Source organism: Fusarium solani (genome assembly GCF_023522795.1).
Source record: "Fusarium solani strain SB1 chromosome Unknown bctg00000001, whole genome shotgun sequence".
Lineage (NCBI taxonomy): Eukaryota > Fungi > Ascomycota > Sordariomycetes > Hypocreales > Nectriaceae > Fusarium > Fusarium solani.
In genome coordinates this window covers 5771235-5799223 of record NW_027072156.1, presented here as the reverse complement: position 1 = coordinate 5799223, position 27989 = coordinate 5771235, and the positions used below count along the sequence as shown (strand labels likewise).

At 40.0% G+C, this 27989-nt stretch overlaps 8 protein-coding genes across 8 annotated transcripts; 4 read left to right on the top strand and 4 right to left on the bottom strand.

Annotated features, from left to right (window-relative positions):
• Nucleotides 1-5: 5 nt before the first annotated feature.
• On the bottom strand, nucleotides 6-1647 carry MRS44_003948 (uncharacterized protein; the record flags this gene model as incomplete). Its single annotated transcript, XM_046271957.2, has 3 exons — nucleotides 6-863; nucleotides 915-1274; nucleotides 1336-1647. 3 exons carry the CDS (start codon nucleotides 1645-1647, stop codon nucleotides 6-8), a joined length of 1530 nt encoding a protein of 509 aa, XP_046123286.1.
• An 880-nt stretch (nucleotides 1648-2527) lies between these two features.
• Nucleotides 2528-3907, bottom strand: MRS44_003947 (uncharacterized protein; the record flags this gene model as incomplete). Its single annotated transcript, XM_046283476.2, has 2 exons — nucleotides 2528-3118; nucleotides 3176-3907. 2 exons carry the CDS (start codon nucleotides 3905-3907, stop codon nucleotides 2528-2530), a joined length of 1323 nt encoding a protein of 440 aa, XP_046123285.1.
• Nucleotides 3908-4021: 114 nt separating this feature from the next.
• MRS44_003946 (uncharacterized protein) lies at nucleotides 4022-5340 on the top strand (the record flags this gene model as incomplete). Its single annotated transcript, XM_065623503.1, has 2 exons — nucleotides 4022-4028; nucleotides 4454-5340. The coding sequence occupies 2 exons, from the start codon at nucleotides 4022-4024 to the stop codon at nucleotides 5338-5340; spliced, it is 894 nt and encodes a 297-aa protein (XP_065479575.1).
• A 271-nt stretch (nucleotides 5341-5611) lies between these two features.
• Nucleotides 5612-7594, bottom strand: MRS44_003945 (uncharacterized protein; the record flags this gene model as incomplete). Its single annotated transcript, XM_065623502.1, has 6 exons — nucleotides 5612-5985; nucleotides 6084-6390; nucleotides 6441-6571; nucleotides 6694-7284; nucleotides 7341-7502; nucleotides 7543-7594. The coding sequence occupies 6 exons, from the start codon at nucleotides 7592-7594 to the stop codon at nucleotides 5612-5614; spliced, it is 1617 nt and encodes a 538-aa protein (XP_065479574.1).
• A 909-nt stretch (nucleotides 7595-8503) lies between these two features.
• Nucleotides 8504-12496, bottom strand: MRS44_003944 (uncharacterized protein; the record flags this gene model as incomplete). Its single annotated transcript, XM_065623501.1, has 11 exons — nucleotides 8504-9106; nucleotides 9165-9428; nucleotides 9485-9771; nucleotides 9819-9893; nucleotides 9946-10119; nucleotides 10181-10317; nucleotides 10748-10989; nucleotides 11076-11511; nucleotides 11661-11902; nucleotides 12004-12251; nucleotides 12301-12496. 11 exons carry the CDS (start codon nucleotides 12494-12496, stop codon nucleotides 8504-8506), a joined length of 2904 nt encoding a protein of 967 aa, XP_065479573.1.
• A 460-nt stretch (nucleotides 12497-12956) lies between these two features.
• Nucleotides 12957-13450, top strand: MRS44_003943 (uncharacterized protein; the record flags this gene model as incomplete). The annotated part of the gene is made up of 2 exons (XM_065623500.1): nucleotides 12957-13224; nucleotides 13278-13450. 2 exons carry the CDS (start codon nucleotides 12957-12959, stop codon nucleotides 13448-13450), a joined length of 441 nt encoding a protein of 146 aa, XP_065479572.1.
• Nucleotides 13451-15258: 1808 nt separating this feature from the next.
• On the top strand, nucleotides 15259-16931 carry MRS44_003942 (uncharacterized protein; the record flags this gene model as incomplete). Its single annotated transcript, XM_065623499.1, has 3 exons — nucleotides 15259-15549; nucleotides 15624-16754; nucleotides 16812-16931. The coding sequence occupies 3 exons, from the start codon at nucleotides 15259-15261 to the stop codon at nucleotides 16929-16931; spliced, it is 1542 nt and encodes a 513-aa protein (XP_065479571.1).
• An 8616-nt stretch (nucleotides 16932-25547) lies between these two features.
• Nucleotides 25548-26456, top strand: MRS44_003941 (uncharacterized protein; the record flags this gene model as incomplete). The annotated part of the gene is made up of 1 exon (XM_046283473.1): nucleotides 25548-26456. The coding sequence occupies one exon, from the start codon at nucleotides 25548-25550 to the stop codon at nucleotides 26454-26456; it is 909 nt and encodes a 302-aa protein (XP_046123278.1).
• Between the last annotated feature and the right edge of the window lie 1533 nt (nucleotides 26457-27989).

The following is a 27989-nucleotide window of genomic DNA, read 5'->3' as shown; positions in this document are numbered from 1 at the left end:
TAGAGCTATAGATATACCTGACCTCCTTCCCGCTTGGTCAGGACTACATGCAGCCCCTTCTGAATCGCCAGCATTGTAGACGCATAGGTCCAGGGACGATCAGGGTAGGCCAACGCCAAGTCGTACTTGAGCAGCAGAGAAGGAATAAACTTGTTGATCTCCATCGTACTGATGTGCCGGCCACTGCAAATGTGCCGACCTGCACCGAAAGCGAAAAAGTGCTTCTTCATCCGAGACAGGTGATCGACGTCTTTTGTCAGCCACCTCTCGGGCTTCCATGCCTCGGGGTCGGGGAACACCTCGGGGTCTCGGTGCAGAATCCAGGCGTTGACGCCGACCTCGGTGCCTGCGGGGAGGTAGTACCCGGCAACCGTGGCGCCGCCCTTGGGGACCGTTCTGCCTAGCATGATTGCCATCGGCGGGTGAATGCGCAGTGCTTCCTTGATGGCGGCATCAAGATACGGCAAGTTTTTTGCACTGGAAAATGTCACAGGTAAGGTGCAATGGGTCCTGACCTCCTCGCAGAGCTTGCGGTACGTCTCTGGGTTCTTGAGGCAGTAGTAGATGATTGAGCGCATGGTGGTGGATGTTGTATCGCTCCCGGCCGTGATGTTGCCCAGAGCGTGGGTGACGATTTCTCTCTCATTGATGGACTCAGGTTGAGCCTTTTGGTTGAGCAGCAGGCGCTGCACGAAGGTGCAGGGCGCGTCTGCAGGCCGCTGCTTCAGATCTTGTTTGAGGGTCGTGACTTGGGAGTTTGCAATGTTGATCAAGCCCTCTTCGAAGGTCATGTTGCCGAGGATGAGCTTGGCTCCGAGGGGGTTTCCCGCCAAGTATTTATGCGCCCAGGACAGCTGACCAACCTGAGCATGTTAGCGTCGAGCATTTGGTGTCTCGATGTTGGGATAACTTACTGTCGACATGTAAGGCATGATGACGTCGAAAGCAGCGAGGACGTTGTTCTCGTCTCCCTTTTCGAGAAACTGCATCGTTTTGCCAAAGGTGAGCATGAAGACGGCGTCCATGGCAAACCGATGAAGATAATCACCGAGATCAACGGGCTTTTTGGGGTTGCTGGCCTCTTGATCTAGTATGCTGAAAAGCCTGGTCATTATCTCATCGATGTATGGCTCGAGCTGGATTAGGGAGGTCATCGAGTATGCGTTCGAGGCGTTTCGCTTCATGCGAGAATGCATCTCTTTGTCTTTGAGGACGAACGGATCCGGAACAATTCCTTCTTCGTCGTAGGGAGTAGAAGGGTCGTAGAAAGAAGACTAGGCATAGCTAGGCTCAGCAGGTGACCACCATTTGCCGTTCAACAAGCAGCGGACTTACCTTGTAGAAATTGGACGTTACGCCATAAACAGTGTTCAGGTCCTCCGCCGCCGCGATAGACACCAGCTGAGGCCCAACACGAACGACTTTACCATATTTCTTGTGCAGGTCTAGATCGAATTCCTGGCCGCGCTGTGTCCAAATGTGATAGACTCTGACAAGCTGGGTGACAGACTGCAGGAAAGGGCCCGGCACGTGTGAAAGTCCGGTGCCGTAACGGTTCCATAGCAAGCGAGCGACAACAAACAAGATCGCAGCCTGCCAAGCCCTCGTGAAGCTGAGTGCTGAACCGAAATCTCCCAGAAGCCCCATGTTAAAGGTGGTGGTAAATCAGGGAGAAGAGAGGCTAGCAGAAGAATAATCCAGGTAAGGAAAGACCAGGGCAAGACCGCAGGACAAGAAAACCGGCGAGGGTAAAGGCTACATGCGGTTCCTTTACTTGTAAATCAGTGGCTTTTCTTGAAGCAGTAGTAATGCCGCAGCAGCCAGCGAGCTGCAGGGGAAGGAGACCATCGTTTGTCAGCCACCATCTCGGGCACTGCCGTAGGGACGACTCCTGCATTTTTCCGATCCCATATCTTAGCCTATTTGGGGGCAGCTTAGAGTAATAGTCCCGAACCTTGGTGCAAGCGACTGGGAAGATGGCAAAGTCTCCGGATTAATGACAGTATGGAAATCGACCAGTGTCATGTCCAGGTATGGCATTACAAAGCCGCCTACTCTGTTGGCTGTTTCCCGGAACTCATCGACCCGGATCTTGCTCCCTCGACCCATTACGCGAGGCCCCTGGTTAGCTCGCGTCACGTTGCCCTAACCCGAACCTGTCAAGGCCGTCTCTTAGTGTGATAGAAGTATTCTGCTCTACAGGCTCAAAGCCATAGAAAGGATTTCAAGATAAAAGAAATCTGTCACAGAACGTGTTCTTTTTCAATGTGGGAGGAGGTAACCGTTGATGGCGCGAGCCGCAGTTCAGAAAGTATAGAAGAGGACAGGTCAAGAAACAAGCAATATGCTGGCATTGAACACCAAGTAACGTGGTCTAGACGTCACACTACCACAGGACCGGGCTATTTGGTCTGTTAGACGATAAGGAGTTGACGAAATACTGATTGTGGATGCTCAGACTTTGTATCTGTAGAATTTGATAATTCTGTGAAACACTCTTTCCTGGGTTTAATGAATACAGGTAAAGCTACTTCAAAGCATCAAAGGTACCCCCCGCAGGCACCGACAGCTCCGCCAACGGACCAGTCTTCCCAGACCTGACCTCCTCAGCGACACGATCAAAATGCTCCTCCGCATTTTTGATCGGGTCAAAGTCTAGAACCCAATCTCCCCTCGCCTGCGCAGTCTTCTCAGGGTCCGCCTCCAGAATATCCCAGTTATCTCCGTGCCACAGCTCCCGAATCGCTGAGCCAGCCTGGTGCGTGATCCGCGACCGGTTGAAGCGGATGCGCTCCATGGTCCGCAGTGCAAGCGGCACGTCGCCCTTGGCGCGCTGCAGGCACACGGCAGCCACTGCGCCGTCTTCGATAGCCTGGGAGCCGCCCTGGCCCGATGTTGGGAGGTGGCAGTGGGCTGCATCGCCGATGAGGACGATGCGGGCTTTGGGGCTCAGCCAGGTTTCCAGCTCGTCTCGCCAGATGAGCTTATAGTCGATCAGGTTGTTTGGGTCCGTCACATCCAGAATGGCGTGGCATTCGGAGTTGTAGCCGTCTAGGAAACCCTTAACGTCTTCCTTCTTGGCCTTGAACGACCACGACTCGGCGATGTCGCCTTCATCCTGAGGTGGTGGATCAGCACGCGAGTACCCGGACGCCCGATGAATTGGTCAACTTACCGGATGCGTCAGAACCCAGGCAAACTGTTGCCCCTTGTTCCACGAGTACGCTAGCATGTGGCTATCCTTGTGAATCCAGATCTTGACCATATCTTCCTCCTTGTTCAGATAATCCTGCAAGAGGGGATGACTCCTGATCTCGTCGGTGATGGGGAAGTAAGAACGGAAGATGGCAAATCCGCTGTTGGTCTTCTTGTCGTCCAGCTTAAGCACCTTCTGGCGCGCATTGCTCTTCGGTCCGTTGGCGGCGATGACGCAGTGGCCGTCGATGCGGTTCCCGTCATCAAGAATAACACCTGCGCCGTCGTCGTTCTCGTGGTAGTCCTCGACTCCCACACCAAACTTCATCGTCACGCCGATCCTGGCGGCGTAGTCGTGGAGGATCGTCCACATCTTGCCTCGCTGACCGGCAAATTGTAATTTGGCATGGGACTCGTCGTGGTACCAGGGGTCCAGATACAGAAGGTCGCCGTTCGCCTTGAGGATCTGCATGTGCTTGGCCTCGGTGATGCAGATGTTCAGCAGTTCATCTGCGACCTTGCCGTTGTCCCAGCTGCGGATGACGCGCCCAGCGTTGGCGTAGAAGTCGATGATGTCGCCGTACTGGCTGGAGTTGCGGTATTTCTCGACGAGGGTCACCTCGCAGCCCCGTGTTCTTGATTCAATCGCGGCAGCCAGGCCGCCGAATCCAGCGCCGACGACTATGACATGAGGATGAGGTGTGGGAGACATTGCAAAGCTGTTTAACGGAATCTGGGTAATTACCAGCGGAGTATGAGTGCCTATCACTTGCAAGACTTTCAAGCCTCCAGCGCCTGTTTTATGTTCTTAGAATTCGAATCGGAAATGGCATGTAAGTGCAGCCAATGTGGATGCTTGGTGATTTCTAATTTCTCCGGCGGGTTGGTGTGGCCAATCAGGCAATTACCCGCCATCGGAGGGTCTGATCCTGAGTTCATCATCGTGAGTTGAAGGTCTGGCATGAGAACAAATAAATGAGTTGTAAGTTTCCTAGATTTATAACCCGGAAATCTGTTTCATAAGTTGCAACTTCCATGCTTCAGTTTCCAATATGTTATGTTCCAGATATAACAGTTTTCCAGTAATGCCGTTCGCACCATCAAGGCCTACTTACTTGCACACTAAAGAAGGTTTTCCGGTACATCGAACAAAAATGACTAGAGTCATCACGGTATTCGGCGCCACAGGCCTTCAGGGCGGAGCTGTAAGCGAAATTCAGAGAGCCATGCTGGGCAAATCGCTGATTCATACGCCCAGGTCGTCCGCCATCTGTCGAAGCTGGGCGAGTACTCCATCAAGGCGGTGACACGCAACCCGCCCAGCGAACCAGCCCAGAGGCTCGCCGACCTACCGAACGTGACGGTGGTCGTGGCCGACCTGGGGAAAAAGAGACCCTGCTTCCAGCTATAAAAGGATCAGAAGCCGTCTTCGCTATCACGAATTTCTACGACTCAGACGTCCAAGAGGATCTGTTTCGCGAAGTTCGACAGGGCTGCACCCTCGCGGATGTTGCCCTCGAGGCCGGCACAGAGCTTCTCATCTGGTCCGGTGTTCCTAGCGCGCTTGTACGATCGGGAGGGAAGTACAAGAGCAACAATCTAGTTGAGAATAAAAACACCATCGCGCAATATTTGGACTATCGCGGTGTCCCCCACGTCAAACTCAACGTGGGCTTCTACCTGGACAACTGGGTGGCCACGTACCTCAACGGCATGATTCACGGCGCGCTAAAGAGGGACAACGACGGCACTATCATCCTGACGCAGCCGATGCTCAAGCCAGAAGCCAAGCAGGGCATGATCTGGGTGGAGAAGGATCTGGGCCCCGTAGTGGCGGCTGTGCTGGCCAACTGGCGCCAGAAGCCAGACCTGCTGGGACAGACCGTGTGGGCCGCCTTTGACCACGTCTGCATGGCGGATGTGGTGGCGGAAATCAAGAAGCAGACCGGGTCTGAAGTACGACTCGACACGCCTGCGACCACGGGTATTGCTGATTTGGACGAGCTCTACGGATACGAGAATGAATGGGGCGTGTTGACGGATGTTCCACTGCCAGACCCACTTACTACGAGCTTGGGTGTCAAGTTTCATGGCCTTGCTGACTGGGTGGTGGAGGATGTTGTGCCTGCCATGAAGGAGTCTTGAAGGATAGGAGCGTTTAACTCGGTAAATATGAGGGACAGTTTGTACGTCGAGGAATTAGGCTAGACCAATACCATCATATTTCAGATCGAGGGTCAGTTCGGAACCCTTTATTGTTGTTCACCTTCCCTTTCTTGAATGTTAATCCAGATTTTCCACGACTTTGTCCTCTAACACGACATGCAATCAGACTTCCATTGAAATGCCACGAGTTTTGATATTCAACTGCTTATATCAACCCTATTTTGTCCAAGCAAGGCACTCTACAGCGTATTCATTCTTTCCAATCAAACCCAAACGTGTCCAGCATGGATTCGCCAATATCAAAATATTGGGAAAAGTCAATGCTGAAAAAGTCCGGCCCTCCTACCTGCATCGTTTCATCGACCATCTCCTCCAGCAGACCCCCATCCGTAACCATTTGTGATTGTGGTTGGCGGATAAGGTTTTCTATACCCAATGACAGACCAGGGTCATTGTCCAGCGAACCCGCATGGGTCCCGTAAAAGGTATTTGAGCTGTCCGAGGCTGCAACATTATGCATATCAACGGCAGGCTGAACAGTCTCAGAGGGTTCTTGACCTGCTAGCGAGTCGAGTTGTGCAGCTATTTGGTTGTTGAATTTTGCAGATCCGGTAGCCGCGTCTCCTAACAGTCAAAATGAATTAGCAAAAGAAACGCTGCCAGCGGTAGAGGTGGTTCCATGATCTAAATCCAGCTTGACCATAACGGAGATGTTGCCTTACCAAAGTTTTTCGGGGATTCTTCATGGATCGACCCTAGTGCTGATACTTGCTTGTTCAACCGCATCTGGTAGCTTTCTATCCAAGGAGCCGGCCTTGCTTGACAACTCTCGGCTGCTTTTGGAGTAGTGTTATCAGTAGTATTGGCTCCCGTATGTATGTCATCGACCTTGGGGCACGTCAAGGTTACAAGTGGAGGCTCCACGACATCTCTGAAGCGTGAGAAGAAGTTCTTGTCAGTGGAGCGAGCTGCCTCGGGCTCCGATCGCGTCTCATTAAGAGCTGCCCGAATTTTCAGAAGAGCGTCGATCTGAATGACAGGTCAGCAGAGGAAAGTGCTGGTATTGAAACACTACGTACCCAAAGCTTTGTGGGTTTGTAAAGCCTCCTGAGGGCCCCAAGCACCATGCAAAGTACCTGAAGTCTGTAGAAAATTTCTTCGCGGCGCGTTTGGTCCTTGTAACCCACTAGGCTGCTTGCAAAGATGAGAGCTGCCTGGAAGCAGCAGTAGCCCAAGAACGGAGGCTGAACGGTCCTATGTCAGAGAAAGTGAAAGATGAGGGCGAGGTGTCAAGTACCAAGATAAAAAGTTGATTCGATATCAGCACCGTACATAGCTCGTATATGCTTTCGGCACTCCCTTCACAAGCGCTGACTCGGCCGTCAAAGAACAACTTCGATGGCTGTGCTTCGGTTGCAGAATTCTCATGGGTACGTGATAACAGTGGCGGCATTGGTAGGAAATTTCGATTGAGCAGAATACTGCAGTAGTCCCGGAGTAGCGACATTGTGATGTCGACGACTAGCTCGGATCTGTCTGCCAGGCTGGCGCTGAAACCACCCGGGTCAAGATCAGGGTTCTCCGCGATGGTGATTGAAAATTGATCCAACTTGAGCTTTAGCTTGGAAAAGGTTGAGTCATGTTGCCATGGCGTTTCATTCCGAGGTGTCCGGATGGCATAATCTGCGCATCTCACGAGGAGGCTGGCTGCCTTGTGAACGCCCGCAGGGCCGCATAGTTCTCCAAGATCGATATCGGGCTCAATGTCGTTGCAGGCCAGGACATAGGGCAACAACGTCGGGTTTCCCAACGCGAATTCCGCGCGGGTCCATGCCAAGAAGCTGAGACATGTTTTGAAAACATCTTTGGACAGTGTACCCATCTCCGACTGCGAAATCAACGGTATCAAACTTTGTGCGGTTCCTGTTCTGTCTAGTTTCGTTTTCCCCAATGATTGAGACCAGTTCTGGCAAACTTACCGATATCGCACCAGGCCTGGGTGCCATTCCCGTTGCTCATCTCATACAACGCGAGGGCGCACAAACACAGCATGCGGTCGAGTTGTTGTGTGCCGATGTCTGCTTGCAGGAGCATAAGGCGACACTTGGGTGCGATCTTGGCATCCAAAGGAGAGTCTCGTTCTGCAGAGGCACGCTCGTGTGAAGAATATCCGATACTTACCAAACACAGAGAAGCCACCACGAAGGCCGGGCGATCTTTTTCTAGTAACCATTCCAGTCCCTGGTCTGGCGGAAGAAGGGGCAGTTGCTGTTGATTAACAACGGTGAAGAAGATTTCGAGTAAATGAACGATTACGTCCTGAGCGAGGCCATCTATTCTTTAAAAAATCAATCAAAAGCCCCCTATCCGGGGTAAATAACTTGCTGATAATCGGGCCTGTCATGTATACGCCGCAGTTTCTGTCTTACCGCCAAATCAGTTAACATGCAAGCTCTGCTGGGGTCAACAGAACCGTCTGCTGTTACTGATGCCGGCGATGACGCTACTTCGAAAACAATGACGCCTTGTTCCGAGGCTGATGGTAAGAGAGGTCGAGAAACAGTGCTTGAGCAGTCGTCATCGGTCATCCGAGCTCGCGGTCCCCGCTTTCTTCTATTTATCTCATAATGACATTCCAAATTGTGCTTCAGGCAGAGCGTGCAGGGCACGGTACCCGAGCAGCGTCCCTGATCAGTGTCAGTTCGTGCCGTCCTGGAAAGTGTATGTCGTTACCTTGCGCTTGCGGCATGTTTCGCAGGCTACCGTGATCTTCCGCCTGGCGGAGGAACTCACTTTCCTGTCGCGAAACATGAAAGAAAAGTGGGTAGGCAGACTAAACTTTGGATGAATGATAAATATGAGTGTGGTCTGGACAGCAGCAAAATAATAGTTGAGCCTTCACACGCAATAGTGATTGTTGAATGTCTGAATAATAAGTGAGGGGCAGGCGGATGGTTCAGAGTTCAACCAGTCTAACTGCGGCTTGCCGAAGCCGAGACCCAATTAGACGTTAATCCGTCCAGATACCCTTGACCTAATTGGGATACGCGCAAAGGTTGATGGAAGAAGCAGTCAACTCACCCTTTCAGTCTGTCGCGTGAGATATCTGATATTATTCCATGTAAGATCAGTGACTACCTGTTTAAGCCATCATATGCTCCTCTCCCAAGGAGTGCATCACATCCTGCCAAGGCTTCACCACACCACATCCCACCTTTGCTCTATCACAGCGCTTCCACGTCTCCAGCAGCACCCGCTCAGCACCTTGTGTGGACTTCATCCCAAGGAGATGAAGGCTCTGCCACCGCTCCAATATCACATCTCGCAACATGGAAGAATCGATCTCAAGTCCAACCACGAAAAGTGGCCACGCGAGATTCGTCCCAGGGCCGCGAACATCAGGGACCAACGCAAGAAGATCCAAAATTGCGTCGACTGATTTCTGGATCTCTCTAGGCAGACTGCGGCCCATCGAGGCGCCAATGCGGTGGGTGTATATGTGAGCGGCGTGGCGGAAGATTTCGGCAGTGGCCCCGGTGCGTCGCCATAGGTCATTCTGGCCGATCGAGGTGTCCGTGAGTGAGATGAAGCTGTCTGATTGACACGAGCTGGCGAGCTCTATCGGCTTGTTGATGTCGAGCTCGCACGCGGCGATTTCTTGCTGCAGATGTGCAAGCTTGCGCTCGAGCTCTCCTTGAGTTATGATTGAGTCGGTTTGGGCTTTTTGTAAGATAGATGCCTTAAGCTGTCATTGTCACTTGTCAGCAAATTTTATCGTCTCTTGAGCAGAATTAGATTCTTACAAGAAGTCTTGGCAGTTTCACAGAGTATCCCAAAAAAGGGTCTACCACTTGTTGAGGAGACTCTTCCGGTTGGCATCTGAGGGTCTCGAGCCATCCGGTGATGGTATCGCTAGGTTTCTCCCGGAACACCAGGGCTGCTTGGAATCCGGCCATGAACACCCACGACTTTAGGAAGGGGTCGAGTTGACTCGTGTCTCCCTTCCACCGGAGCCAACCTTCGAGTGCTTCGTAGTGATGCTTCCACTCTCTGGACCCGTTCCCGACCTAGACTGTGTGTCAGTACTAAATCGATTCGACATGAGTAAAGCAGACGCTGGTACCTCTATCGAGATGAGATTGAGCATCGTGGCTAGCGTGGACTCGGAAGCTGCCAGCACCGGATCTTGGAGCCTCTTTCCAAGCTCCATGAGTGCCCGCCTCGTGTATTCCCTGGAAGAAATAATTGTATCCAAAGGAGTGTCCGTCTTGCGATTCCATCTACCAAGATGAGCCGCCGAGACGGCCATGATGGAGTACAAGAGAGCCTGGTCATGCATGGCCATGGGAATGAAGGAGCGGTAGACGTTCCCGCGGTAGTCGATGGCGAGAGCAATCCTCGCAACATTGTCTGTTTCCTGTCAGTGTGATGCCCCGCCGATATGTGGTAAGACTTACCGGCGAAATGTTGGATCAGCCGGGATTCGTGGGCGGGAACGCCAAAGGGAGACAGCGACGATAGCGTAATTCGAGCTGATGAGGCGGGTAAGCATGGTCTTGAACAAGGGAACGAACGACTGCGGACCTCTTCTGCGTGCTTCCGGCATGGCCTTGTGCCTTGAACTGTTCCTGTCGTGCTGTTTGGCCTCGCGCCTCGTAGACACTTTAAAGTGCCGCTTCCCAGGCTGAATAGTTGGCCACAAGAGCTTTCTAGCATATCCTGCGCATGTACGTCCGGATTGATGGCATGTTTTGCATTCTAGCTCGGTCAGAAGAGCACTGCACAAATGAAGTGTTGCCCCTGGGGCCTCATCACGTACTGGGTAGCTCTCGCGAGCAAGTTGCGCTTTGCTCTATACACGTCCAGCAGGACCCCGCCATGTTGGGCCGCGTGTAGTCGCGTCCCGTCAGATCCTTGAGAGTGTCCATTGGCGCAGCAAGAAACATGCAGGATGAACTACGGAGGGATCAAGCTCTAAGGAGGGGGCAGTTTGGTTATCTTGCGCCAGGTCGACTTGGGCTTATCTTGGACTAGCGGGCTGCGGGGAAACCTGGGGGTCCGGCGCCGTGGATCTGGTGGGCTAACGCGAAACGGGGGTCCTTATCTTGGTCATCTTGGGCGGAACGTTTGCCGATTTGTTCTCTGCCTTGATGAGCTGGTCCCTGCGCGTGGAGGACGGATGTGTCGGAAAGACGTGCCCGCATGACCCAGCCAAAGCATGTTTGGGGCTGGAGCACATCGGAACTCGGTATCATTCCGAGCTTTCAATAATGCCATCCAGGAACCGTCAATCTGGAGTGGCGAGTTTCAGATGAAAGCGCAAATCAATTCAAGAAGCCTTCCAAGACTCATTACTCTTCTCTAAATACTGATTCAGTGATCCTACAGACGCCCTTGAGTCTTCACAATAGGCTTGCGCTGCTGGTTGATGACCACATCAGCAGCCAGCATACCAGCCTGCACGCCGCCATCAATCCAGCCTCGCCATCCATCAGAGTAATCACTGCTGGCAAACACAATCCTCCCGTGGGGCTTCTGCAGAGCCGCTAGGTGGTTCGTTGTAACCTCTGGCGCTAGATAGCACCACGTCCCTCGTGAAAAGTCGTCGTTGACCCAATCATGTGCCACCTGTGATTGTTGGTAAGTAGATGAATAAGTGATCGACGTGAGATAAAAGAGAAGAAAGAGGGGGAAGGCAGAACCGATGTACGTACAATGCGCTTGATGGTAGCTTTGTGTTGCTCAGGTAAGAGATGGACCAGTGCCGCCTTGACCTTATCCAAGTCCCGGAGGGCCATCCCATCTGAAGACTCAGGATCTGGCCCAAACGCAACCAAGTGGGCATCCCCAGAGGGTGTCAACCGGTCGCCAAAGGCAGCCACTAAGCCTTTCGCGGGGGCAGAAAATGACGACCATGAAAGGCAGTCCGGTCCCTCCAAGTCGAAGTGGACTTTGTTGCACAAGTTGACAGTTCCATGCTTCAAGGCCTGCTGCTTCTCCTCCGGCAGCGGTGGCGTGAAGTCGATGTAAGGCAACACGTTCAGCGGAACGGTCACGATGACTGCCTTGGCTGACCAGGCCTGCCCGTCTCTGCCTCTGACAGTAACAACCCCACCGACATCCTCGACAGACTTGACAGGCGTCCGGAAGCTGTACGACAGGTTACCCGTAGAAACAGCGTGGGAAAAATTCGACGGTGAAGCGTGCTGTTGCCGCTGCCGAGCCTCGTGTGCAATCCAATCTCGTTCAGACCCAAGCCCGTGTTTCCGCCGAGCGTCCACCACCGCAGCGCATCGTACAGCCCCATGCGCTTCAGGTCCGCGCCGCCCATCTGGATGAGGAGGCCTTTGAGCATGGCCTGCTCCTCGTCGCTGAGCTGGGACTTGATGGCGTCGAAGCGGTCTTGGCATGAGAGTTTGTCCCACGCAGCGTGTTTTTCGGGGAAGAATTGTGGCGAGGCGAAGGGGTTGTTCCACGTTTGTCGTTGGTAGTTGCCGTCGAGGTTGCAGAAAAGGCTCCATACCCGGTCAAACATCGCTTCCTGCATGTCAAATTAGCCACTTCCCCTAAGTCTCTGCGATATGCTCTCTCTCAGTCTCGTCTATCCCACTGTGGAAAGGAAATTCATGCCATGTCGCTTACCTCCTCTTCATGGTTCAGGTTTCGCTTGCCAGTCGCAGTCGTGAGAGTGTGGTAATCCTCCCGCGATCCCGGAACTTGGGTGACAACCCAGTCATTCTGCAGGCCGTAGCGGGAGACCTCGCGGTAGATATGCGGCATATGCCAGTGCAGCCAGGTTCCGCCCAGCTCGTAGTTGAAGCCATCCACATTCGAATTCCATGTCCTGCCGCCGAGGCGATCTCTTGCCTCAACGAGCAACGTCTTCTTTCCTACAGTGTGTCAGCCCTGGAGCCTGGATCCTGGGGGAACACAACGTACCTTGAGTAGCGAGATCCCGTGCCGCGACGAGTCCGGCGTAGCCCGATCCTATCACAGTTACATCAAAGATGCCGTTCCGGCTTTCTGGAGCGAAATACGACGGCGGCTTCACCAGGCCGATTGTTGGGAGTCCCTCTGACAAGCCACCAGATGGTGTCCACGAGAAGCCGTCTTGGCTCTTGGTACCAGAAGCCATCGTCGAAGCTCTACTTTTGTTAGGAACTTGAGAATGTCTTAACTGTACAACAATGCAGATCTTTATTATGTTGGCTGGATGGTCGGCTTTAAATCAGGTGTCTTTGGAAGAGTCAAAAGACGAACATGTTGTCTTTTCTGTGCCACGCCAAGGCTCCCCCGGATAATTAGCGACAAGTCGGGGAAATCACGAAATCAGTCGTGGCCTGACACGGCGGGAACCAGTTCAGGTTCCGAATATCCGAGCCACCATTGTTCCGGATCAATACCAGATCATCACCCAGCTGGCTTGCCAGAATCTGGGGCCCACTGCGGATTAATTCACCAAGCGACATAATCTCTCTCTTTCTTTCGGTCTTCCGGCCTCTTCAACTATATATCGCACTCATTTCGTCTTTCGCAAAAGGTGCATCTCTTTGACCAATTTACCAGATCCCTTGATACATACGAATCTCTACACCATGGTTTTTGAGTGGCACGACGAAGGCATAAGCCACCGGATCCCCAAACTCAGCCCGGGCCCTGCCAATGTCTGGTTCGGTAAGGTACCGACGTTCCAGCTGATCATTTTCTCTCAACTTACAAAGAACTATGCAGGTGATGTCTTTGGCACATGTTCAACCGATCTGCCTCATCCTCTGACGGCATCTTTGTTCTATCTCGAAAAGGCTGAAAAGAATGAGCCGGCACCCTACTATGACTTTGATGAGACTGGGATTGTCCTAAAAGGTAAGTGCTAATGATTATCGGGTTTACAATTTAAGGTGGTTAACGTCATTCAGGAGAACTGAACATCGTAGACGAGAAGGGCAACTCAGCGAGACTTCTCCCCGGCGACACGTTCTTTATCCATCGGGGGAGCACTATTACCTTTTCCACACCTTACTATGCTGTTGCTTTCAAGACTGCAGGGCGGTATAAGAATCCCGATATTGCTTTTAAGAGTGCCTTATAGTAGAGAGATTTATATAAACCTTTAGCAATAGATATCTAAATATTGTTAAAGTATTTTTTTAATAGTCTCTAACCTATTTACTTTATATATATATAATAAGATATAATAAGTAAGTGGGTTAGATAAGTAAGTATACTAAAAGTTCTATAACTTCTTTTCTTATTAATTAATTAATTAATTCTTAATTACTTAAGATATCTTAATTAAATAAAAAAAGTAAATATTGTTTTTACTTTTTAAAACCTTTAAAATAAATTAAAATTAAGTATTTAAAAATCTATAAAGATTTATAATATATATTATAATACCCTAGGTTATTAATAAAAAGATATATAATCTTAATAAAATAATATTCTTAAATTATATAAGCTATTTAATTTTAAAAGGTATTATTATTAAATATATTTTAAATTTAGATTTATAAGGCTTTTTTAAATAAGTATATAATATTAAAAAAATAATAAATTACCTATTTATAATTTATAATATATTATTTCTTAATAAATAATAAATAATTAACTTTAATAAATAATATTTAAATATTAAACCTTTTTATATTTATAAATATAATTAGTAAATAATTAAATATAAAGACTTAATTATTATAAATATAAAAGATATAAAAACCTAAAATTAATTTAATTTAAAAATTAAAAATAAATTATAATTATTTAAATAATAAATATAAAAAAGAAATATTTTAATTATGTATAAATTATATATTAATATTGTTTTATTTATTTATATTAAGAAAATAACCTTTTAAGTAATTAAGTTATTATAATAACTTATAATACTTAAATTATTAATAAAATAAATTATTAAGTAATAATTAAGATATTTTTAAAAAAAAATATAATAAATAATTTTAATTAATTATATAATTTATAGTTTTCTTATAATAATTTTTATTAAAAAATTTAAATTTTTATTTATTTATTTATTTATGTTATTTACTTATTATATATTAATAATATTTATTTAATAAGCCTTAAGTAATTTCTTATAATTAACATATATATATAAATTAATAATTCCTTAATAAATAAGACTTTTAATTATTAAAAAATAAGATTACTTAGAATTCTATATATTATTTATTATTTTTTTATTTTTAATTATTATAAAGGCTACCTATAAAAATAGCTTAAGGTCTAAGTATTTATTAAAACTATAATAACTTTTTACTAGCCTTAACTAATTATATTATATATAACTATATCTAATATAAGCATATTAGTAATAATTCTTAATAGAGGCATCTTATTTAATTTTTTTATATTCTACTAGTAAATAAGTTAGCCCTTTACTCTTTTCACGGCTATAAGACCATATATGCTCTATTAAGCCTAAGCGTGAGTTACTCTCTAGCGGTGGATAATTATGACCAATTGGAGTTAATGACAAGTTCGCAAGGGGCAGGCGGAATATTACTTGATTAGCCCTACAGGGACTACCCTGTCACCGTTCACGTCTAACCTCAAATGGGGCTACTGGACCATGTTCGCTTGCCTGCCCATCCAGTCGGTCATTCGAAGGGAGACTTGGTGTGAAAAGCGCCGGAAAAATGTATTACAGGTTCGTCGTCTCAGCAAGGCAGTCGTCCACGGGTAGTGGATCACCCCTCTGTTGCCAAAGTTAGCTGCTTTAATGGCACCTTCTCCGCACATAGAGGCTGGCGGCGATCGGGATTCGGAAAGAAGGAGGGACTTTGATCGCTGACAGGCCTTGATATTATAAGCGTAGTAAGTAGACTGCTTGTTTTCAGGCTTATTCTTGGACCTCTATTTCTGTGAAGGACTCCCAAGATGCTGCCGCAAAACCCATACCTTATTGTCGGCGTCCTCGCGGCGTTGTACGCCTTTCACCTTCTCCGCAACTACCTTTCTCCCGGCCTAAGATCAATACCCGGGCCGTTCGCGGCGAAGCTCTCGAACTTATGGCGCATGTTCGTCGTTCGAAGAGGCCAGAGCCATCTGTCCCTTATCGCCCTGCACCGACGCTATGGCGACAACGTGCGCATTGGCCCTCGCGTGGTCAGCATCAGCAACATGAATGATGTGATCAAGGTCTACAACGTTAAGCGCGGGTTCGCAAAGGTGAGCTGCCGACCGTTTGTCCTCAAGAAGCAAGCCAGCTGACGTCCAAGACCGCCTTCTATGAAGTTCAACAGCAGTTGAATAACGGCAAGGCTACCGAAACCCTGTTCACGACGCTCAACGAGGGTTTTCATGCACGTATCAAACGCCCGGTGGCGAATTCCTACTCCATGACCACGCTGACTGAGTACGAACCTCTCGTTGATCGAACCATTCTCGTTCTATTCGATGAGCTGGATAGGCGTTATGCCACCAGCGCCAACGCCTGTCCTCTTTTCGAGTGGCTGCAGTACTATGCGTTTGATGTCATCGGAGAACTAACATGCAGCAAATCCTTTGGTTTCCTTAGGAGTGGAAGCGACGTCGACGGCATTATTGAGCAGCTCAATCAAGCCATGGACTACAATGCCGCAGTTGGGCAGATGCCATGGCTGGACCACTGGATGAAGAAGAACCCTATTCTCTCGCGATTCAGTGGTTCAACGGGCGCGGTAGCCAAGTTCGCGATTGACCGTCTCCGCGAGCGGTTTTCCACGCAGCCGGAGATTGGAGACGCCTCTGATGGCAAAGGCAAGAAGACACTCGACTTTGTCGACCGCTTCGTCCGCGCCAAGGAGACGCACCCTGAAACAGTTAATGACGGCCAGGTATTATCCTACATGATCACCAACATGTTTGCCGGCTCAGATACGACCGCGATCTCGCTGCGGGCCATCATGTACTACACGCTGAAGTACAGGCAAGTCCATCTCAAGCTCCTCGCTGAACTAGACGGTGCGTACGCCGCGGATGAGCTGAGCGTACCTGCCACTTGGCGACAGAGTCAGCAGCTGCCATACTTCAATGCCGTTGTCCAAGAGGCGCTGCGGCTGCACCCGGCTGTCGGGCTTATCTTGGAGCGGCTCGTTCCGCCGGAGGGTCTCAAGCTTACCGATGGCACCGAGCTGCCCCACGGGACGATCGTGGGCGCGTCTCCATGGGTGATGCATAGACAGCAGTCAGTCTTTGGGCAGGATGTGGATGCTTTCCGACCCGACCGGTGGCTTCAGAGCGACGACGAAACAGCTGAGGCTTTTGAGAAACGTCTAAAAGCTATGAACGGGGCGACGTTTACCTTTGGTAAGGGGCATAGGACCTGCATTGGGAAGAATATCAGCTTGCTCGAAATTTACAAGATGCTGCCAAGTTTCTTCCTAACCTACGACGTAAGTTTCGCTACGACCTGATCCTAATCGCCCGATGCTAATCTCTCCTGTCTACAGGTTTCCCTCGTGGATCCGGATGCAGATTGGAAGATTAAGAACTCGTGGTTTGTGAGACAGGAGAGCGTGGAGGTTATTATTCGCCGACGGCAATTGCCTTATAAAGGGTTACTTAAATAACAAACCCTTAAACGAGTAGATTAAGAGTGGCAATAATAAATTCAAGTCCCTAAGAAGACGCAATATACTATGGTATTACGACTTGATAAAGTATATATTATATATTTTAAAGAAGCCCTATAAATCCCTACTAACTAAGGTATAATTACTTATGCACTAAGAATAATTATAGTAATTACTTATATAGTTACCTTAATTAATATAATAAGATAAATAATTAAGTATTATAGCCTAAGTATATAAAACCTATTTATTAATGCTTTTTTATATATTAGTTATCTTAGCTATTAATATAACTTAGTTATATTTAATATCTTTTAAATATATTATTAAATATAACTTATATCTTATAATAAGAAATATTAAAATAAAATAATAAAATAAAAAACTTAACTATAAGTATATTAGACCTTATAAAATTAAATAAAAAAGATTAAAATATAATTATAAATTAGATTTATTACCTAAGGTTAAATTATATTTAATCTTTTATATTTTATTACTTAAGTTAATATAAGATATTATTTAAATTAAGATAAGTAATAAGCCTAATATAAAAGTTAATAAATTAAAAAAATATATTATTAAAATTATCCTTAATATAAATAAAATTAATAATAAAATAATATATTTTATTAAATAAATAAATTACTTAGACTTAGAAAATATATAGAAATTACTTAAGTACCTTATAAGTATATAATGCCTTTTAAAAAACTTTTATTAAAAATACTAAGACTAAGGTTATTTAAACCTAAGATAAATTAATTAATAACCCTAAAAGTATTATTTACTTATAGCTTACTTATTACTTATTACTTTACTATAAATATATCCTCTTAAGAATAAATATTATTCTTTATATTTAATTCTTATATCTTATAAAAAAAAAAGCTAAGAATTTTATTTATAAAGTAAATAATATTATTAATAAAAATAAGCTAAATAAGCTAAAACCTTATATAATTTATCTTTTATTTTTTTTATATTTATATTTATTTTACGCTGAGTATTAAGATTTATAAAAATTAAAAAAAAAATATTAAATATATAAAACTAGTTATTATAAGGAGATAATATATAAAAAAATATAATAATATTATTATTAAATTAAACCCTATATAATAGCTTAGAGGGTAGTTATATACCTTTAATATTAAGCTAAGTAATTTCTAGATTATTAATATATTAGGCCTAATTAAGAAAGCTATATTATAGCCTAAAAAAGAAAAAGGAATTCTTATAAGAATAATAATATAAATAATATATATAAGTTTAAAAATAAACCTAATATATTAATAATTAAAAGTCTTATATATAAATTAATAATTATTAATTAATATATTAAATAAAAAAGTATTTATTAATTATTTTTTAAATAATAATAATAAATATAAATATAAAATTAGCCTTTAATAATAATTAAGTTACTTAATTTAATATCTTAAAAATAAAAAATAAAAATTAAGATTTATAGGTTTATATTAATTTATTAATTAAAAATAAGCCTAGCCTTATATTAAATCTTTTTATAAAGCTAAATATATAAAATATAAAAAAAAAAGGCTTAAAGATTAAAGTAATAATTATTATGAGAACCCTCTTAATATAAGGCTTAAGTATTACTCTTTAAAAAAGAAATTCCCTTTTTAAGGCTAATATAAATAATAATTAAAGGGCTAATAAAATCTTAGACCTCTTAGTAATTAATTTCTAGACTTATAATTCTTTATAAACCTTTTATAAATATCTTTTATTTAAGTATAAAAACCTTAAAAAAAGAATTATAAAGGTTTAAGATTAAGTCCTTAAGATAATTAATAAGCCTTTTATTTATTATTATTATTTAATTAATAATTATTCTTAGACTTTATTTTACCTAAAATAGGGATTAAAGTATCTTAGTTAATATCTTAATAATTTTAATAATAAAGGCTTTATGCCTAAAGCCTAAGGTCTTAATAGGCTTAAATTAATAAGGTTTATTTATATAATTATTAATAGCTTTAATAATACATTAAAATTAGCTTTATTGATAATAAATAGGTTATATTTTAATTAGCTAAAGACGTTTAAATCCCCTTTATATAATAGCTCTCCCCTCTAATATTAACCTTTTAATTATCCTTATAATTCTTAACTACTTAAAGAGGCTAAAATTACTTTTATTATCCTTATTAAAAGAGGTTTAACTATAACTAATAATAACTAATTAATTAACTAATCTGTGATTAGCTAATTAATTAATAATATATTAATAACGAGATCGTAATAGCTACTTTCTATAGAGACCTTTAACTAAATAATCAAAGCAACGCGGCTAATGCCTATTAGTATAACTTCTAATATAACTAAGATAACCTTGCCGAGGCGGTCTATAAGCTTCGTAAGGGCGCTAAAAGTACCTATAAGAGGCTATAAAAAATAATATTAAATAAAGCCCTTTAGAGTATTAAGTTAAGTATAGAGCTTAGCTAATTAGCATAGGTTAAACTTATGATCTTTAATTATAATATCTTTCTTTTTTTTCTTAGCCTCTTTCTACTTAGTTATAATACTAATAAAAGGTTTAATTTTATTAAAAAAGAGCTTTCTCTATTAAAGGCTCTTAAAAAGAAGCTAAAGAAAAAGGAAGATCTTATTAGCAGAGATATTATATTCCTCGAGGACTTATAAGATAATAACTAATATAAAGCATAGCTTATAACCCTTATTATTAGTATTAATACCTTTTATAATACTAAATAAGAAGATTAAAGAAGTCTTATAACTAGCTAGGATTTAGCTATATAGCTATAGGTATAATATTAAGAAATAGAGGTTATTAGCGTTATAGGTTTACTTAGAGGGATTAGTTCCTAGAGTTAGCGTTAGAGTTCTATAAACTTAAAAAGTATTAATACTAGACTTAGCGGCAAATAGAGGTCTATAGGTTTAATTAATTAAACCTATCTAATTAAATATATAATATATATATCTTAGCTTATATAAATATATAAATAATAGTAATTTTAATAGTAATTTTAATAATAAATTTAATTAATAATATATTTATAAATTACATAAAATCCTTATATAAAGAATTTTTCTTAGTTATAATAAATAAGAAATAAAAGGCTTAAAAGATATATAAGAATTATTTAATAAAGTCTTATTAAAGTTATTTAATTTTTTATTAAGCTCTTAATAAATAAATTATAAGGTAATATAATATAATTAATAAAATAAAAAATATAAACTTTTAAGAAATTAAAAAGATAAATTAATAATTCTTAGACCTTTTTAAAATATTTTATTTATTATTTCTTAAATTATAAATCTTTATTTATAATATAATAAAAAGAAATAATATAAAAGAAAATATACTTATAATAGCTCTTATAATTATAAATATATAATAGGCCCTTAGTAACCTTAGAAAATCCTTAAAAAAGAAAAAATAATATATAATACCTTTATAGCAATTAATAAAAATAACTTAAAGAAAGCTCTTAAACTTAAATAATAAAAAGGCTACCTTAAAAAAGTTTTAAGAAATATTAAACCTCTAAGAGCTTTAAAAATTCTTTTATTATTAAAAAAATAATATTTATATAATAATTAATAATATAATAATTATATAAATAATTTAAGACTTTATTTATAAAGATTTAAAGAAAGGTATAATTATTATAACCTTTAGTTATTAAATAGAAATTTATAATAATATATTCTCTTAGTTTTATTTTTTTTATTAATTCTTTAAGGGCTTTTTAAATTAATTATTAAGCCTTAATTATATTATATATATATAATTAATTATTATAATTCTCTTTAAGCCCTAGGGGTTATTTAGCCTTAATTTAATACCCTTAAAAGTAATTATAAAATATTAAAAAATATTTAATCTTAGATACCCTAGGTATTAATATTATATAAAAAAGTCTTTTTTAAATAGTTTTTATAGTATATAGCTTATATATTTATGCCTTACCCTAAGAGGGAAATATATTACCTTATTAGCTATAAATATTACTTAATTTAAGTAGCTTTATTAAGCTATCTCTTAATACTTTAAGACTTATTATTTATAGATTTCTTTTATTTCTTTAAGAGAGTTATTATTTATTTTTATAAAGGAATTTATAACATACTTAATAAGCAAGCGCCGCAGTCAAGCAAGCGCCGCACTTTTCTACCTTATACCTAACCTTTCATTTAATCAATTAATTCTCAACAACCCAATATATCAGCTACTACTATTAAAGCTAAAACCCTTCTTACCCTTTAGGCCCTTTAAAATAACCCAAAACTAAGCATCTAATGCGCCGCAAGTACCTATATAGTCAATAAGCGACGACTATATCGCCGCCAACAAGGCATCTAATCTCGACGCGATACCATCTAGAAATCGCGTAAGCTATCTAATCTAGAGGAAGAAATCCTTATTTACTTTATTCTTAATCTAGATTTATGAGGATTCCCCCCTAGGCTTTATAATATAAAAAAAATAGCTAATTAATTACTTATCGACCGCGATATATCACTAATTAACACGCATTAGGCTTATAACTTTATTAAGCGGCACCTAGACCTTAAGATATATTTCTTTTATAAATATAATTACTAAAGAGCTAAATGCAAAGACCTAATAATTATCTATAACTAATTTAGGCTCATAGGGAATATAATCGCAAAGTATAGTATTTAATTAAATAATCTCTATAACTTTAATAAAATTAGCTTTCTTATAAGCATAATTATAAGTAAAATAATTATTATAGGTTTAAAAAGGTATTTAAAGCTAAAATTAATATAGCCTAGAAACTAAGAATAAATTATAGTTATTTAAGTAATTAATATAAAAGGCTAGGCAATCTAGCTATTTATTATTAGCATAGGCTAATATTACCTCGCTAATTAATACTAAGAAAGTAACCTCCCGGGCAATTAGGTTATTATAATAACCTAAAATAGCTAGACTAATAATAAGATTAATCTAGAGTGGCTAAAGTACTTTGACCGGTATATAGCCAAGCGATTAAATAATCGCTATTATCTTTTAATCCTTAATAGCCATAAAAGTCACTACTCTATTAAATTTAAGAGATATTATAAGGAAAAGAAAATTATTTAGCTTTATATGCCGCCTTATTCCTCTTATTTACTTTAGCCCCTTAACGTTAGGTACTTTAGTATGCTAAAGAAGGCTTATAGTTAAGAAATAAAGCATTTAATTAGATACTCTATAACCTATATTTTAAAGACTAAGTTCTTTTTGGCCTTCTATGCCGCATATAAGGCCACTATAACGAAAAGAAATATTAAGGGGGCTTTTAAAGGAGCTAGCCTTATTCCTCTTAACCTAGAAACTATAGTCTTAAAGCTTAATATTTAGCTATAGACGCCAACGCTAATTAAAGAGGCAACTAAACTATTAACCCCTTAGGCTTCAAGGACCCCAAAGACTATAATTAAGGCCAGATCTTAGTCTAAATACCTCGAAAGGCAAATCAAAAGGCATCAAAGTAGCTCGCCAGAGTTAATCTTAGAGGCTCTATAGTCTCTTATAAAGGGGATAAAGGCTATTATATATTAGGTTACCTTATTAACGGCTAAGATTAGAGACCTTTAAGAGGTAAATAAGATATTAAGCCGGCGCCGGAGGGCAAAAAGGACTAAACTATAAAAAAGAGAGGTAATAATAATAGAAGAAAAAAGGCAAGTAATTAATTAAATAGATATAGATATATAAGTAATAAGTAAATCGTCGAGGAGTAGTAGTTAATAAAGGTTAGCGCGACTAGGTATTTAGCGTTATAGTATCTATAGTAAGCCTAGCTATAATATAAAGATATATTAGATAGTAATTAAGATATCTAGGGAAAAATATAGTAAGTAATTTTAATTAATTAAATAATTTATAGTATTTTTATCGCGATAACTCTAGAGGGGGTTAAAAAAAGTATAGCGCTTATTTAACTATAGCGCTTACTTATTAAGTATATTATTTAATCTTATATTTTATTAAAAACCTTATTTTCTTAACTTAATAAAAGAGATAAGATTTATTATAAGATTAATATATAAGGTAATATCTTAAAGCTTTAACCTTTTTATTAAGCTATTAATTATCTTTAAGGTAATAATTATATCTCTATAATTATTTATTAATATTTAATTTATTTTTAATTAAAAATAATCTCTTATTAAGGTAATTTATAAGCTTTTAAGCCTTAAGGTATTTTTAAAAATATATAATATAGCTCTAGAGTTAAGTAAGATATTAATTTTTAAATAGTAATACTTAGTAATTAATAAAAATACCTCTTAATTATAAGAATTAATAAATTATAATTAAATTAATTAAGTTATTAATATTAAAAAAAATCTTTTTTTATTATTTTTTCTTAAAATATATTTAACTTATATCTCTTAAATTTTTTCTTATAAAATATATTATAATAATTAATTAAGTAATATATATAATTATATATTAAGTATATTAATTATATACTTTTATTTTTAGTCTTTTAATTTTTTTTTAATTTTTTAAGGTTTCTTTAAAATAACTCTTTTATTATCTAAGTTTAAAAGCCTTTTATAAGTTATTTTATTAATTATTATAAAGCTATTATATATTATTTTTTTTTCTTTAAGGATTCTTTAAGGTTATTAAGGGCTTATTTTATATTTATAATTATAATAATTATTATAAGTTTATTTTTTTTTATATTATTTCTTTTTATTATATTATAAATAAAAATTTATAACTTAAATAATAATAAATAAAATACTTTAAAAAAATATAAAAATTATTTATTTATTTTTTTTTAATTTCTTAAAAGTTTATATCTTATATTTTATTAATTATATTATATTATCTTATAATTTATTTATTAAAGACTTAATATAAAATTAAATAACTTTAATAAGGCTTTATTATATAGTTTTTATATATTTTTTAAGCTTTTTTTATTTATTTATTATTATTAAAAAGAATTTTTTATATAAAGATTTTACTTAATTTATAAATATATTATTAATTTAATAAATATAATAAATAAAAGGCTTATTAATTATTTTAAGGACTTTATATTAAATTTTTATAATTATTTTCTTAAGGTTTTTATATATAAATAAAAGATATTTATAAAAGGTTTATAAGGAATTATAAGTCTAGAGATTAATTACTAAGAGATTTAAAATTTTATTAACTTTTTAGTTATTATTTATATTAGCCCTAAAAAAGGGATTTTTTTCTTAAAAAATAATACTTAAGTTTTATATTTAAGGGGTTTTCTTAGTAATTATTACTTTAGTCTTTAAGTCTTTTTTATTTTCTTTTATATATTTAGCTTTATAAAAAAATTTAATAAAAGGCTAGGCTTATTTTTAATTAATAAATTAATATAGACTTATAAATCTTTATTTTTATAAAAATTTCTTTTTTTTTTAGGCTATAATATAACTTTCTTAATTAGGCCTAATATATTAATAATTTATAGATTACCTAGCTTAATATTAGAAGTATATAATTACCCTTAGAGCTATTATATAAGGCTTAATTTAATAATATTAAATTATTATTTTTATTTTTACTAAGCTATTATATTATATTATATACCTTATTATAAATTATTAAATAAGAAATAAAAAATAAATAGTATTATTTATAATATTAAGCTTATATTTTTATATTAAAGAGGTATATTAGATATAGATATATATATTATAATTAACTAGAGCTAATAAAAGGTTACTAAAGTCTTAGTAAATGCCTAGTCCTTAAGCTACCTTTATAGGTAGACCCTATAGCAATTAGGAACAAGGCAATAATAAAAAAATATATAGAATTCTAGGTAACCCTACTTTCTAACAATTTAAACCCCGCCCAACTGCTATATTAAGACGTGCTCTAAAGACATGCACTTGTAATTGTTGAATTGGCAGCATAGTAGGCAATCAGGGAAGTACCACTAACTAAAGTGGCGCGCTATGCTTTTTAGCCTAGTGATTACTTTCCGACAGCAACCACGCACTTGAGATTATGCCGTCGGATATGGCAAACACCGAATTGTATCAAAGTCCGCATTAAAGTCCGCATATTTAATGAACTTGCTGATTAATCCCAATTGGCGACGCACGTGCTTGTCAAAGAACAGCTGGTCCCTGTTAAAGTGGCTTCTTCGGATCTGGAATTCCGAACCCCCTTGCAGGCAGAATTCCAGAGTTGAGCGCCAAATACGGGTCCCGCGGGTTCCACTGAACGAGGTTTTGGTAAGAATGAGGTATTTGATAGTCTATTTAGGGACATTTCTTTGTAATAAGCTCCACACTAGCTTTTACTCTCCTCTTCTCGGTTGACTCTTCCTTATCTGTTCACTTCTTGGTACGTCTCTTCGTCCGTTGCTCGTCCGTTCATTTGCCGAAGAGGGGATGCGGACTTTGATCCTCAGGAATCTTTACAATCTGTGGTGGTTGTTTCCAACAGATAAATAAACAAGACTTCTTCCTGTTGAATCTATCCAGAAACAAGAGTCTTTTCTCTCTGACAACGTCTTATTCATACTATCACTCTTCGCGCAACACTTGAAATAACACCTCTGTTTGCCTATCCAGCAGAGAACTATCATCATGAAGGTCGCGATTGTTGGCACAGGAGCTGTTGCGAGGTACCTCATTGACGAGCTTCTTACCCGAAAACACGACATCATCGCCATCAGCCGCTCTCGCAAGGCGTGGTTAGAGGATCTCAGAGTCGAACAGCACCAGGTGCAGTACACAGCTGCTGAGATTGAACCTCTACTCCAAGGCTGCGATGCCGTCATTTGCACCGTGAGCTCATCTTCTCCCGAGCTTGTTGAGATCCACGAGTCGCTACTCGAGGCATGCAGGTCAGCTCCCACCTGCAAGCGTTTCATCCCGTCCGTCTGGGTCGGCAATTTTGAAGATGTTCGCGACCAACCATTCTATGGCGCCGACAGGATCCAAAAGATCTACGATATGCTTGCGGGTCAACAGAGGATTGAATGGACGCTGCTCAGTGTCGGTTGGCTGGTCGACTATGTCATTCCGGTTAGCCAACGCTACCTGCCCGATGAGGGTTTCTGGGTGGAAGATGTGAGAGAGAAAACATTTAAGCTCTACGGAAACGGCACGCAGACCATCAGCTGTACGGCCGCACGCGATGCCGCCTCGGCCGTGGTTCGATTGTTGGAGACAGACGCTAGCTGGGAGACCTTCACGTACATCTCCGGCGAGCAGGTAGCTTGGATCGATCTATGGCAGATAGTCAAGGAATATGATCCCGAGTATCGGCTGGTTAAAAAATCTTTGACGGAAAGCATAAAACAGCTGGTGGAGGCAAAGGACGAGATGACAACCGTGGTGGCTGTGTTTGACATTATGGGTCACAGTGAGGCCCTACGTTATCCACAGGAGCGAGTGGATAGGCATAGAGAGACTTACTTTGAAGGGATACAGTTTCGTGGCGTCAGGAAGCTGATTGAGGATGCAATCGCGAATCCAGGCAGGGTTGTATAAGTGGAGGTGTTTAATGTTTTCATCATAAGATAACCAAAGATATATAAGTGAATTCTACCATCGCGGGGGCTATGCTCTGGTAATCAAAGCTCTCCTAAGTCTTAATGCAGTGAGTAAATAGAAATTACTTCACCGAGTTCTTAAAGGCGTATAATTAATAAAATCATATACTTACCAACGGCGAATGCAGCAGCGTTTGACCTATCAAGTCTGGGTTTTATATACTAAGCTAACTCTTAGCATTAACCCAAGCGCTAGAGTTTATCTCCTAAGCTAGTAGATAAAACTCACCTAAGATTGAGGCGGTATGTATATTAGCTATTTAAACTTATTAGGAGTATTATAACTATGACGATTATATAGGTCCTAAGGGGGATAAACTAGTTATATTAGTTTAAATTAATAAAGGGGATACTAATATTATCTTAAATAAGGTATAAGTTATATCTAGTAATATACTTAAAGGTATTAAGTATAACTAAGTTATATTAATAGCTAAGGTAGCTAATATATAAGAAAATATAATAAATATATTTTATATATTAAGTAAATTATTAAGGCCTAAGTAAATAAGTTATAATTTGTCACGGCCCAAGACGACCTCAGGCCACGTGACAAGAAGGACCCACATTAGCCGACTAATCACGTGTGGATCAAAACAGATCACGCCTCGCAGGCTATAATCCTCTCTAATCTAGCCAGATGGATCATAACGGCTTAGGCCCTGCAGGATATAATCCATCATAAGCCATCACATCACAGGAAGTATATAAGACACACTTATTATACTCTCTTATATAGTAGCTACCTTAGCTATTAATATAACTTAGTTATACTTAATACCTTTAAGCATATTACTAGATATAATTTATACCTCGTCTAAGATAATGCGCTTAATCCCCTGCTAATATAAACCTAGCATAACTAGTTTATCCCTTAGGAATATATATAACCATTATATATTAATAGCTCTTATTTAGTAGATTACTCGCGTTACCTTAAATAATATTAAACGCAATAGCTACCTAGGTAACTCCCGCTAATAACTACTAGTAGGTCCCACCTACTAATCACTTACCTATTATACCTACTTAAGCTACTCCTATAGATGAGGAAATAGATAATATAGATAGCTCTGATGACGAAGAAGTCAAGTAGCTCCGAGCCTAAATCACTGCTATAAGCACTAAAATAGATAGACTCTATAAACTTATCGAAAGAATAGATAAAACTTAGCGTGCCTAAAACGTATAGTACCTAAATAGCGTCTAAGACCTCAATAATATAGCCATTATAGCTATAAGGGGTAAGGATATAAGAGAAATCTTAAAGCTAAACCTACTAGAGATATTTAATGGGACCGCGTATAAACTATTAATCTTCCTTACGTAGCTATGCGCCTTTATAACCTACTACTTAACTTAATTTACCCTAGCAGCTAATAAAGTCTAATACGCTATAAGAAGACTTAAGAGTTATACTACCGCATAGTTTAAACTAGTCATAAGGGAATATTATATTACCCCATTCGCT